General features: G+C 41.1%; 1 protein-coding gene and 1 long non-coding RNA gene across 4 annotated transcripts in view; one reads left to right on the forward strand and one right to left on the reverse strand.

Annotated features, from left to right (window-relative positions):
• The window catches only part of LOC135163191 (uncharacterized protein), a 43,508-nt gene that overhangs the window by 15,405 nt on the left and 14,481 nt on the right, over positions 1 to 13,622 (reverse strand). For all 3 annotated transcript variants that reach the window (XM_064122453.1, XM_064122452.1, XM_064122451.1), the window contains exon 2: positions 5,953 to 5,991. In XM_064122453.1, coding sequence (XP_063978523.1) covers positions 5,953 to 5,991 — 39 coding nt within the window. The remainder of the gene's footprint in view (positions 1 to 5,952; positions 5,992 to 13,622) is intronic.
• On the forward strand, positions 4,663 to 6,243 carry LOC135163193 (uncharacterized). The gene is made up of 3 exons (XR_010299083.1): positions 4,663 to 4,729; positions 5,339 to 5,573; positions 5,856 to 6,243. It is a non-coding gene; the product is annotated as an uncharacterized LOC135163193 (long non-coding RNA).

A 13,622-nucleotide genomic window follows, 5' to 3' on the forward strand; every position in this document is an offset into this window, starting at 1 on the left:
TAGAGCTAGGACCTCGTCGGTTGACGGAGTACGTTGGAGAGGGAGCAATTCGAGATGACTGTCGTCCCCTGGAGTTGGGAGCAATTGAGGAAGACGCTTGTGGGGAAATGCTAGAGCCCCGTCTCCCTGAGAATCTTCTTGATGAGCTGACGACTCCAGCAGCTGCTGCTGATGGCGTTCCTCTTCCGCGCGATGATGCAAATCGATTGCTCTTTGTACCAGCTAATGTCGCTGTTATCGTCGGCGTGATATCGGTTCTGGTAATGGTAGTCGCTGCTTGTGCTCCCTTCCTCTTGGGATTGAATGTCGGTCTACTTCTGGACAAGAAGGGACGAATAACAGGGGTAAAGGTACGCTTGCGACTAGAAAACGTTAGCCTTGATTTTTTCTTCGTCTTGCCATCGTCGTCCTCACCCTCCTCTTCATTCTCCTCATCGTCCTCTTCATTCTCTTCCTCCACATTTCCATCCTCATCCTCATTATTGCTGTGATTCTCCGGTATGGATGACTGAATGACAGCTGGAGAGGGTGCGAGAACATCAGGTGCTTTGGTGACATCAGCTGACGAGGTTGCCGTAGGTAGGATTCTGTCAGTGGATCCCAGAAGATAACTAGAGGTGCTTTCGATTATTTGGGCGTATCTTCCTTCAATATTCGTACCAATCACCTTGGACTGGTAGACAATCGTCGATCCGTTCGTTTCGATCTGTCCTTTTATGAGTCTAACCAGACCCGTTCGATGACGCTCCTCTGTTGGTTTCAATTGAAGCTTTTTGTCCGCGTCAATCCTCGTGCTGGACATACTCTCTATAACCTTGGCATAGAGTCCATCGATGAGAGTTCCAAGCTGACTCGTGGTGAAATAAATTGTGGTCACTTCGTCAGCCTCGACGATGCTGCCTCGATTCAAGGACAGAATTCCCGTTGGCAGAACTGGAGTTGCTGTTAACGGTGGCGTTGTAAACACTGGCATAGCAGTTGTTGAAGTTGACTGGGACTCGAGACTCGTCGTACTCTGCACCACCTGCGCGTATAACCCATCAATATAAGTTCCATAAACGTCGGTCATATAATGGGTTGTAGTGTCATCGCTAACTGCGCTGGACCTAATCGTTGAGATCAGACCCGTCTTGGGTTCTTCAGGAACTTTAGTTGGCGTTATATTTACCGTTCTCACCTTCTCCTCAGTCTCCAAGTCCTGAATCTTTGACGCCGGCGAACCAATCGCTCGTCCCGTGGCCTTCAATACTTCTCCGGGATATGCGACACTCGTGATCGTTTCCAGCCTTGAGTTAAGGACTGTCTCATTACCGATGTACGATGTTGTGAAGTACGTGAAAGTAGTGTAGTAGGTCGTAGGGTCTGGGCTGATAGTAGTACTCTTTACTTCATCGGACTTGGTCTCATCGGATTCAGTAACTGCATAAACAATGCCCTTCTGTGCGGTTGATGTGTCATGCTGCATAACTTCGTTATCAGTGATGGCTTTCTCGGTGACCAGATCCTCTTCCTCAGTGTCCGGCCGGTAAGTCATGATGACGCCTAGTTGTACTGTCGGTGTTGGCGATACTCCGGGTGTCACCACATTACTGACGGTCTCCTCACGGCTCGTGGTTATCGTGTCTCCGCCCTTATAGAATGTTGTCCAGTAGGTGAACGTCGTGAAATAGGTGACGGGTAGGGTGCTTGTCGGCTCAATCATCTCCATAGCTGGTGTAGGTCGGATCGTTTCAGTTACAATGTTCGTGACCGTCTGTAGACGCGACACCACATTACTGGCGTCTCCTTTGTACATTGTTGTGAAGTAGGTGAAGGTTGTGTAGCTCGTCCGCAAGAGAAGTGTTGGTGCAGGCTCAACGTCGTGATGATTGGACTCAGAGAGCTCCTGATCCTCGAACATCGATCCAACGTTTCGTTTGTCCATCGAGGGCTCCAGCACTTGGCCATCGCTGGAGCTCGAAGACGACACGACGTCCGTGATCATCGATCCCAAAACTTCACCCTCTTCGAATGATGCCTCAGTGACGTCAGCAGGTAGTTCCGTTGTGATGGGAATTGTTGTCGGTTCTTCTGGAGGTGGGGTCGTTGGCGGAGGTAGAACAGCTTCTTGGACCTTCTTAGCGACTTTCAAGGCTTCCTCCTGAGACTTTTGCTTTTTCAGGGCTTCGAGGTATGCGAGAATTTCGGGAGGAGGCACTGGCTGACTTTTTGGAGTCGTGGGAGCGGGTGTCTCCGTTTGATCCGGAGGGGCTACCACAGCTGTGGGCTCGAAGGGCTCAGTCACAATGTTACTGAAGACTTCGGTTCTTGTTTCAATTTCCGTCTCATCGTCCACGAAAATCGTTGTAAAGTACGTGTAAGTTGTGAAATAGGTCTTGGTTTCTGCCTTCAAAGTTTCTGGAATCAATGTGGACGTTGGGCTAGGCTCCAGTTGTGATACCACATCGATTTGCATCTCTTCCTCGTCCCTCGGAGTCGTAAATGATGCTTCAGTGGTGGTGTCCTCAGCCGTTGTCAAAAATTCTTCCAACTTTTCAGTAACATCGGGTAAAGCTGTGGTTTTGGGGATCTCCTGGACTTTGGTGGGTGTTATGGCGATTTCGTCGCTGAAAAGACCAACCACATCCCCGGAAATACCGTCAGGACCGATTGTCTGGGTGACTACATTCGTCTCGACGACCTCTCGGCTCGAAACGCTCGAAGTGCTCTCTTGAAAAAATGTCGTCAAATAAGTGTAAGTTGTGTACAATGTCTTAAAGATGAGTTCTATTTCCTCTCGTTTAGTTGTCGGCTCATCTTCTTCTTCCTTAACACGAACGATCTTCGAATCAGCGGGCGGTGGTGACGGAGTCGCAATTCCAGTTGGGCTGATGCTTGTGGAAATAGGAGCAACTCCACTGGGAACCAATTCCGTGAGATAAGATATTTCGGACGAAATGACTTCTCGAGATCTGATGGATGTCGTCGTCAGATCTGCATTCGTCTCATCAGGAATGAAGAAAGTTGTATAGTACGTGAAAGTTTTATAAACTTCCGAAGGAAGTAATTTCGTGGAAAACTGCTGAGCCTTTTCCCCATCTCCCAGACGATTCTTCGTGTTTCCTTTGATGCTTCTGCCCTGAGGATCAACAATGTCGTTAGGAATTTCAGGGTCCATCGGTGTCGTTGTCTCAACCTTCATCGTCGTAATGGAGTTCATCTCTTCTGCAACGTCTTCCACCGGAGTCGTGAGTTCGTTCTCCTCCGGTGCAGCCGTGTCCTCTTCTATCTCAGATAACGGAGTAGTGAATTCTACAATTCCAAATGTGGTAAGAGTATCCTCAGTAGACTCTGTTTCCTCCGGTCTGTTCGTGATATAATCGTCGACCGTCGTGGTAGTTTCATCAGGAAAGAAATAAACATTAGAGGATGTGTGAATGATCTGCGCGTAATTTGTCCCAATATATGTCCCGAAGATGCTGCTCTTGTAGTGAGTCGTAGTACCGTCAACAGCTGTCGTTGAATCAACGACCTTGAGAAGACCTGTTGGTTTTGTGTCCTCAGTTGGCACCAGGAGAATAGGTGTCTGCTTCGTAGAAGAGCTTTCCTCCTTCCTTTGCTGAACACTAGGTTTCAAGCTCTCTTTTCCCGAACTCCGTCCATTGATGGCTTCCAAGAGAGGATCTCTCGTCCTGTCCTGTCCGCTGAGGACATTGGTCGGTTGAATTGAGATGGCATTTCCATCGTCAGGTCTCAGTGTAGCGTCTCCTTTGATCGTCGTAGCAGCTCGACCAACGGCAGGTGGAGCCGTTGATGGAGAGAACACAATGACAGTATCTCCAACGGTTGTCGTGAAATCCGCAAATCCATGATAGGTGACTGTTGCCAACGGCTTCGTCGGCTCTTTCTTCTGGCTCAGGCGAATGGCCTGGGGCTTAAAGATCTTTGGTACTCTAGGTCGGTAGCTCCTAGCCTCGGTCTCCTCATGATCGTAACCACCTCCAATTGGACCCTGGCCACCCATCAATTCCTGTTTGACAGTGTACGTTGGCAGATTGATTCTAGGCTTCGCTGGCTTGAACTTCTGGTGCTCGTTGTTAAATTCTCGACGCATCTCGAAGATGTCGTTTTCACGATCAGAAGTATCGCCGGAAGGACCCGACGATGATGAGGACGATGAGGAGGACGATGTGAAGGATGTGATCTCCTCTCGTAATACTGGTGCCTCATCAACTACACCATTCAATACCTTCCACTTGTCCTGTTCTACTCTTGATGGATACACTAAGTAGGGACTCGCCGAATCTGGTACTATACTGTCTTTATCGTAGAAGACACGACTCGATGTCGCTAGAATTCGGGTATAAATACCATTGTCGAGAGTTGTGCCCACCACTTGAGTCGCGTACTCAGTACTGGCACCGTCCAGGACGAAAGTTCGCGCGGTGGACTCTAGTAAACCTACTTGAGGGACTGATCTTGCCCGACGTTCTGTTTGGTCGATCGGGTATTGTGATGGTTGATTTTTTAATGCAGTTGGGGTCGTTCGTCGGGTCGTCAGGGTTGTCCAGTTTATTTGTCATTGTTTTTTTTTTTGTTTAGTTGAGTTGTTAGAGGAGGTTGACGGGCAGACGTTGGAGGCCACGACGTTATCCACAGTTGTTGAAAAGAAGTTGAAGAGACGGGGACATTGGCAGGCGGGAGCAGTAGTAGAAAACAGATAAAAAAAACAAAAAAGAAAGAGACGAACGTTAGTACAGAGCCCTGTATAATATAATACATTTTTTTATTATTTCATCTCCTCGTTTTTTATATTCTTTACACGCTCAGTAAACTTATTTGTTTCATATAAATTTACAAATATTAAAATATAACAGGGGATTTATTTATGGTGTTTTGTGAGTGGAGAAGTGGTGGAGATGAAATTTTGAAAAATTAGCAAAAATTGCCTTTGAATCAAATTAGGTTTTAGTAAATAATAATCATGGTTTTTGGTACGAATGATCTACTTTTCTCACTACTTCGCCACTCAAATAATCGACCAACGAAGGGGTAGAACGGTTTATGTCGATTTGGACTATTTGAGTAATTCAATTCCGCTCTTTGAAGTTTTTGACGCATGCTTTACACCACATGGAGAGCAATTTCCGATTTAATTTATCATGTTACGATTGTATACAATGGTAGGATAATTTTTTATTAAAAATTGCTCTCAGTCCAGTTATCAAACACATTCAGCAGGACAATTTTGTTATTTGCCTCATATTCAGTCAAGTTCCTCGAAAACTCCGCTAAATCGACTTCAGTCGTTTTACCGCTTCATTAGCGAATGTTTAAAACAGTTTTTCGTAATTTACAGGTGTCGTATTTCATAACTCCTCGGTGGATTCGTATCGGAGCAGACAGCAAGTGTGTAATAAAATGATGGAAACATGTGTTGAAGGAAAGTCCTCACTCATCAGGTTTGAACAGCCGCACAGTGCGTCAACACGATGCACCACACATCAACATCATCAATAGTTGAATGTAGAAAATTCGTGTTAAAATGGAAAAATCATCGAGTGAGAGAATTTTTTAAAATAATCAGCTGAAGCGTGAGTATGAAAGAAATGTGTGAAATAGCGAAAAAAAAACGTCAACGAAATGGAGCAAGTTATGAGAATTTTATGAAACTCAAGCGATTGTCTGATCTACCCTTTGTGTTGTAATAGTTTGTAACTCTGGTTAATTAATTACCTCAGTGATAGTTCCGCTGACACAAAATGTAGAGCAGACGAGTGAAAGAGAAGAGAATTAGGTGGTACTGTACTGCCCGATAAGAATACGCAATTCAACGAAAATTAATCCGCTAAGGGATCTGTTTTTTTTTTATTCAGCTGAAGTTTGTGGATCGCAGCCAGCGGACTACCATGCGCATCAACCTTTTGTCTAACCATGCAGCGAATTTACTACTTTGAGGGAATATGGACTTACCGTAGTGCTCGGCGGGCCTTGCGTAATCTCTTCCATCATCTGGAACAAAAGATAATGCTTCAGGGGTGATGAAATTCTAGCGAAGGGATTTTTGATGAGCGGATATGAGCCAGTTCTTGAGAGCTATCTTAGAATCTAAAAGAGATTTGAAACATTTCTTAAATGATTTTTTTTGTTTAATGCGCTTTGACATTTTTCCTTGACGGATTTCAGATTTTTCCCCAAATTCAAAATTCTCCCTCCGATCTGAGGAAAACGCACTTGCAAATAAACTCAGGACAAAATGAAAAATCCGCGTATTCGGGCTTTTTATTTATTTGATTTTTTTGAAACTTAAATTTGGTCCATTGCAACAGCCAATCGTTTCTTGAAATTTTACTGAAAAATCAAATCCCTTTGGGTTCAATGATAGGCCCAGTACCACAGAATTTGTTGATTATTTTAATGATAACGCTCGGAGCTATCATAACCAGATATAAAAACGCATTTATTCGCGAGATTATTGTTATTACCGACATGAGTCAGTCAAAGTAATGTAATTAAAGCAATGTCGTAGTTGAGTCACAGAGGGGCCTCGGCGTTATGAACAGTTATCTGACCGACTCCTCTCTTGACGAGTGAAAAACTCGGTTGCGCATATTTCTACTATTGCAGGCGCAAAAGTCGGCACTAAACGTCTGCCTTGTTACATTTATTTTTCGACAAGTGCAGCATGATTTTTACGATACATCTCCAAACATTCCGAGGATTTAAGCGCTCCGCCCATAACTTCGTTTACAATTTTGTTTCAACTGGAGGCCGAGAAAAAACCATAAACGAAATGGCAATAAAACGGGGTTTTACACTTTTTTAAGTTGTCTATTCAGTTCAAGAATTGATGACTTGGGGGGAAATGTTCGAGCGGTTCTTCTCATTGGAGATTTAATTGTACATAATAACGGACTTTTGTGGTTATGAATAAAATCAAGAGTCTCGAAATCGACTATTAATTTTTAATAGTTCAGATGCTTCAATTTATTCATGGGTTATTAAGAATGAATACATGGATATAGTAATGGAGGAAAATTAATTTAACTGAATTGCTGGAAAATGTAAATGAACATTTAAATGTTCTGGTGGATGTCGGTGATTGGAGCGATTATTTTTCATTTTAGGAAAGACGATATTGTTTGAGTTTTGTGCTTTCGAGTAGGAAGCCGAGAATTTTAATCGATTGATTACCAATTCAATTCGAAAATTATTTGCAAAAATTGATTGATTTATTGAAAATCATGAATGGGAGTCATTGAAATTTTGTATAAGATCGAACATAATGGGAACAGTCAGCAATTCCTCTCCATGAATTCCCCATAAACGGGTCTGCAATAGTAAAATGTTTGAAAAGTCATCCATGGAGTCCACCTCCTCCCCCTTGGCTGACACCTAAACACCATTGGCCTCATCACGAACACCAGACAATTCCAGTAGTCATGTTTTATTGAAGACTTGTGGTGGTTATTGGGCACTCCGCCAGGTCAGTATTCACTAGACAGGGGACACACTTCCTCTTACTGCAATTCAATAGTATTTCTCAATGTTTACTTCTGTTATGGGGTGTGGTACGATGCGACAGGAAGGTGGATTGTACCACTGACCATAGAGGACAGTGGAAAAAAAGGAGATAAGATGGGAATTGCGTGCGAATTGAGCACAGGTGCGGTGGACTTGAGGGCATCGGGTCACGTCTGGTTCATTCATCGTCCCCATACAGAAGAGTATTAGTTCGAGGAAGTTGGCACGTGAGGGGAATCAATGGAGCACGAGTTCATCGGTTTTTACAAGTCAGAAAAATAAACTCATTAAACGGCGCCCAAAAAAGTGGAATATTCATTATGATTTCATATGACCTGATCATTTTTGGGCATAAATTGGCAATATACTTTTGAATGGTTATGAATTTTATATAATCACACGTAAAATAATATGCAAAAAAATTGTCTTCCAAAGCTCTTGAAAAAATATCGTCATCCGAACATTTTCTTAGCTCCTCAAAAAAAATATTCAAAATAATCTTCAGAAGATATTTGTTTGGATAATATTTCTAAGAATTCTGCAACATATTCACAAGATCCATATTTGGCGATGTGGAATGGTAAAAAAAATATTTCTGAACCACAACGTCTCAAAAAAAAAATTTATTTCAGGAATTTCTCAACCGTATAAAAACCCAAAATTCTTAAAATTCTCTACAAAAATATGTTGACATTTTCTGGGACCACATCACCGGAAAGACATTAGTCCCACCAACGCCAATAATTTCTCTCTTCTCAATTTAATTTCCGTAATATTTAAAGAGCAAAATCACAAATATTTTCCTATCAATTTCTCCCGGAGATTAGAATCAAATATCTTGCGGACTTTCTTCCGTGAGTCTGAAACTTTAATAAGAAATTTCTCCCCTCAGGAGATCAAGTATAAAATCTCAATCACCACAAAAATAATTAAATCATCGACATTATTTCCACGGTCTTCCCCCGCACCTAAAATTAAAGTGTATCTTAAACGGAGCAATTCCTGATCCTCGGAACAACCTGCGGTGAAGATGTGTCGGCACCTGTGGGGTCTTTAACACCACCATTTGGCTGACCGAATGATTGTGTGCGTTGGTGTATACATTGATGCGGAGAAAGTTTCTGATCGTGGGAAACCACAACAAGAGTAATCTCCACACTCAACGGATATTTCAACTGTCTTCTTCATGTGTCCGCGAGTATTACACTCTGTAGCTAATTCAGAAACAAGTGTATACATGTCCAACAAATCATTAACATTCCGTTACCATAAATCAACAGCTGAAGAAAAACAATCTTTTCACAATAAGTTTCACGATTAAAAAACGTAGAAATGTGGTTTCATTAAAATTTAGTTTTATTTTTCCGTGAGCATTTGCATTTGCAGAGCATGTCCTGGGCACCTTAAAAAAATCCTATTAAATCCTGTGAAATTTCTATCGAAAGCCTATTACATTCATGTTCTGACACCGTCAGACTGATGGAAAATTACGGAAAAGCCTTCCGGTAATTATCTACACTCCCACTCAGACTTTTTTCAACCTCTGGCCAAACAGTTGGTGCGAGTCTACTAAACATTTACCAACATTTCTTACAACTGCGGAACTTTGCCGCACAAATACTCCTGTCATTCTCCTCAAGAACCAATCGCCCTAGAGATCATTCCGTACTCAATAAAACTCGCTCTACCCCTTCACTGCAGCATAATTTATTTTTGTTTATTTGTTAAGTTCAGAGGTAAGTAGACAGTAGTCACGGGCTCTTGGTCACCCCAAGGTCTTCTAACGGCTCCCGTTACCCGGACGTTGTAAAGTCTCACCTCGTATTGCATTTGATACTCTCACCATCCTACGTCATCGCGCATTGCATATTTCTTCCCTCCCCCCATTTTTTTTTTTTATTCATAAAAATTTACTTCTCTTCCGCGTTCACTGTCGACTAAATTTCCCCAGTCTCCCATTTGTAATGAATAGATTCAGTGAAAATGTGCGAGACAAGAAACGGCAAGAATCGATGAATTAATTTTCATGACGAATTAATGCGATGTTTTTTATTCTGGGGAATTTCGATTAATGCACCGGGGCCATTTGCTCTCGTTCGGTATTTGTTGGAAATGATTACAGAATCATGGCCTTTTTCTCGGGTTAGACGAGGGTGAAAGTGCGGCCCGGATGCTCGGGTACTCTTGTTATATTGCGTAACGTATTGCAAAATTATTATTTTTTGTTAATCATGTCGTTACTTCAACGAGAATAATTGTGAATGATGGGAGAGATTGGAAAAAGTGAAATAATGAATATGAAGTGAAGGAAGACATTCTGGGGTTTACATTAGTTATTTGAACGTTTTTTTTAGCAATAACATAATTTCTGAGGGGATTTTATTTAGAAAATTGTCACTGCAAACTAACTCTCGATTTGCAAATTTTCAATTCTATGGTTTTCTTCAGAATCTTTGAACTTTGTAGAGTTAATTAAATTTTAATTGAGTAAAAGTCCATTAATAAGAAGAAATCAAGGACTGATTCTTCTGGCAAATTAATTAATTGCAAATTTGCGAAAAAAAAATGAGCTGTATGGAGAATTTTTTTTCGCAAAATTATTCTTTTTTTTCGTATAAAGAGGTAACTCATGAAGACGGGAAAAATAAATATTGAGAATGACGGTTGATGTGATCGAGACAGGTACCACTGTGAAAAATGGCATGGTAAATATTCCGAGACTGACCAACGCAAGAACGGATCAGGTTTGACCTAAATATTGGTGAATCCATGGAGCGGTACTTTCTAACGCGTCGAAAGGAATACGACGGATAACCGAAGAAGGTCGCCGGAGCCAACGGGTCCATTAACATATTCCCTTTACACACATTTGTGAGGACCATTCGACTAATACCGATTCAATTCACCAAACACTAATACTGAAATCATGGTCCGTGAATGATGACATAACGGATTTTTTACGATCATTTTTTTCGAAATAAACATTTCTTTTCCGATAAATAATTCGCAGACTATTTTTGAGACGTTAACGGTCTGAAAACCATAGGTCACTAAACGTTTTGTGTATAAACAATTTTCCAAATTTTTTCATCTCTTATTTTTTATATTAAAAAATATTCAATGGAAAATCAATCGAGTTATGGAGAAAATTTATTGTCCTAGTTTGCCTGAAAAGTCTCTCGCAAAAATGTTCCGGAAAAAAAATCTGAAATTTCGTAAGCAATACGAAGAACGAGGACGAAGTAGAAAGATGGTTCTTCACCGTTGGCCACAAAACACATTGGATATGCAGAAGGCGGAAAACGTTTAGGTTTTTATTCCCCTGAATTAAAAAAAAATTATTTCTCCTCTTACGCACAACTCCAACTACAGCGGGCTGTAGCCAGAGGAGGGTACGATAGCCCCGAACAAACGTCTAAGATCCGCAAAAGGAGATAGCAACGGTCTATCGCTCTACTAGCCAACGCTGAAATAGCTCTGACGCTAAGTAATTCGTTTTATGGCAATTAAGACGTTTATGGGAAAACGTGTGCCTCGCTATTCTGTTACGTCAATTTTTCCTCCATTTTAAAATTCATTCAATTTTCTAACATATGCATTTTTCACTGTATAACTATATTATCCGTGAAATTTATTACCAATTTCTCTGGGCAATTTGTGTGCTTCTTGCTGAGGAAATTCAAATTAATTACACTTTCAGTTTTTAATGCTGCTCATCAATAAATTTTAGATTATTTAGATTGTGTCGATGGAGCTTCATTAGTCTGTGAAAATTGTCGAGAGAAGCTGATGGCAATGATTAACCCTCGGGGGAGGGGGAGGGTCACAGACGGAATCACACCTCCTTTTTCCTTGACAACTACTGAATTATTTACCGAATTATGAACAAAAAATTTGACAATGAAAAATGGGCCTGACATTTTCGACCAACTTAATGATTGTCAGGGACTATTCTGAAAATAATTTTGAAGAAAATATTGATAAACTTCTCCCTCAACTACATATTTCATCACTAATTAATGATTGTCTACGTAATCATGAAAAATGTTCTCCTCTCCATTTTCATTTCCATCTCGACGCATTAAAATATTTATGAAAACATTCTCCAGTCGGTAGCAGTAGCCAATGAGTGATATTGAGGACAAATTCCAATCACTGGTGTTTACTACCACTAACTAATGTTCTTCTCAATGAAAACTTTCAAATAAAATAAAACTTCCCTTCTTTTTATGCACTCTCAATGCTCCAATCAGTTAAGCCGTTTTTGCGTCAAAATATTCTAGAATCGAGGGTAAGAAAACGGTTAAATAAATTAGTCTAATTCTACTCGGCACGAGAAATTGCTTTTTTGTCATAACCAAATTGTCCTTGCAATTGGGACTAGTGCTAAATATCTTTGCGAAGGTTGTTCTTTATCTTTCTGGGTACAGGGAAAGGTGGGGTAAAACGGACATCTTATGGAATCTGGCGATGAAAGTCGTGGAATTTCTTCCTCAGACTGCAGAAGGGCTACATAAAGAAACAAGTGGATCATTCCCATCATTAACATATTATATGTTTTTTTGCCAATACATTATTTACGTTTCCATATTATTATGAAGTCTCATCTGTCCTTTATCAATTGACATTTTTTGAAAGATAAAAAATCAAGGAACCTGAAAATAACACAATGAGAGAACCACACAATTGCAACAACAACAAACGTTTATTCTGAACACACAAAAATAAATTTCACCTAAAAATTATCCCCCAGGGGATGACACGAGGGACGAGGTTCAGTTTTATCACAAAAATTTCCCTCCCAATTCTAATTTTTCCCCCAAAACTTGACCTAAAAAGTGGCTGTACCTCATTCCGTCCCACGTTTCGTCCTCCAGAGTTTTAAATTTTTATTCAAAATTTTTTTTGCGTGCATCCGAATTGCTGAACGTCTCCTTCAAAAATTCTGAACTCCTAACTATATTGTTTCATTAAAAGGCAATTATCCCCGTAAAAAATCCTACGGTGAATTAGCATGAATCTTTGCAGACGTAACCAACTGACCAAATAGTGCACAATGCACAGTTCACTCAATCAATCAATCAATAGAGAAAAGACGATTGGAGTTTTTTCATCGAGTGTCGAGCCTGTCCTAAATATCCAAAAAAAACGCGGAGGAATAGAAATCACGGAGAGACATTAACGATCACGATTTACACTTGACGAAGAAGAGGAGACGCGAAGACCTACGTGTGGATATATCACGAGGGACGAAACCATGGTGCCAGTGGGAGGGCAGGGAGGGAGGGGGGGGGGTGGAATCTGTCGAATTAAAAAGTAGCCTCAGGCCAATAACGGGCTACGACACACTGACCAGCTTCAGGTGACCCGTCTGCCTTTTAGCAGGAGACGAGAGGATACCTGCACGTAGTGTCAGCATACAATTGAAACACGTGTGTACGACTTCCATTCATTATTCAAATTTACGAGGTTCAGAGGAATGATTTATTGCTGCTCAAACAATAATTGAGGTTTTTAGGAATGTTTGGGGACAATATTTGCAGACTGTTTAAGAGAGCGAGATAACTGTAGAAATAATGTTTAACTATGTTTTTCGAATTAATTTGTTTGTTGTTGACGATAACGTTAAAGATAATTATCCGATTAAATGGAATCTGAGGTAGAAATCTTCGGTTTCGTGCGGCATAAACCGAGTTCGGAGATGGGGTCGATTGGGTGATTAATTGATTAATTATTTCTGAACACGTTGCAGCAATGTCGGCGCAACGTTGGCACAGGGTAGGATTATGGGAGAATCGCAGAAGGTCGCAGTAGTCATTGGGAAGCACATCAGTTGCGCAATTTTTAGGTGAAAATTGTTTCCCCATAGAAATATTGAGCCAACATCTGAATGTTGGGGTTTTTTAGTGTAAGAGTTCAATCGGAGCACCCTGATATATTTGGTAATATAGCGAAAGCAGGAATATCCGTAATAATTAGAGGAAATTTTCTCGCAGATGAGATTTAGACGAGATCCATCAGCAAAGTGTGCCTCTTGCAGTGGCTGCACTTGTTATTATCTGAGACAAGTAACATGTATGATTATGGCCCGTTGAGGAGTCACGAAATATCAATGAAAA

This window comes from Diachasmimorpha longicaudata, chromosome 5 (assembly GCF_034640455.1).
Source record: "Diachasmimorpha longicaudata isolate KC_UGA_2023 chromosome 5, iyDiaLong2, whole genome shotgun sequence".
Taxonomy (NCBI): Eukaryota; Metazoa; Arthropoda; class Insecta; order Hymenoptera; family Braconidae; genus Diachasmimorpha; species Diachasmimorpha longicaudata.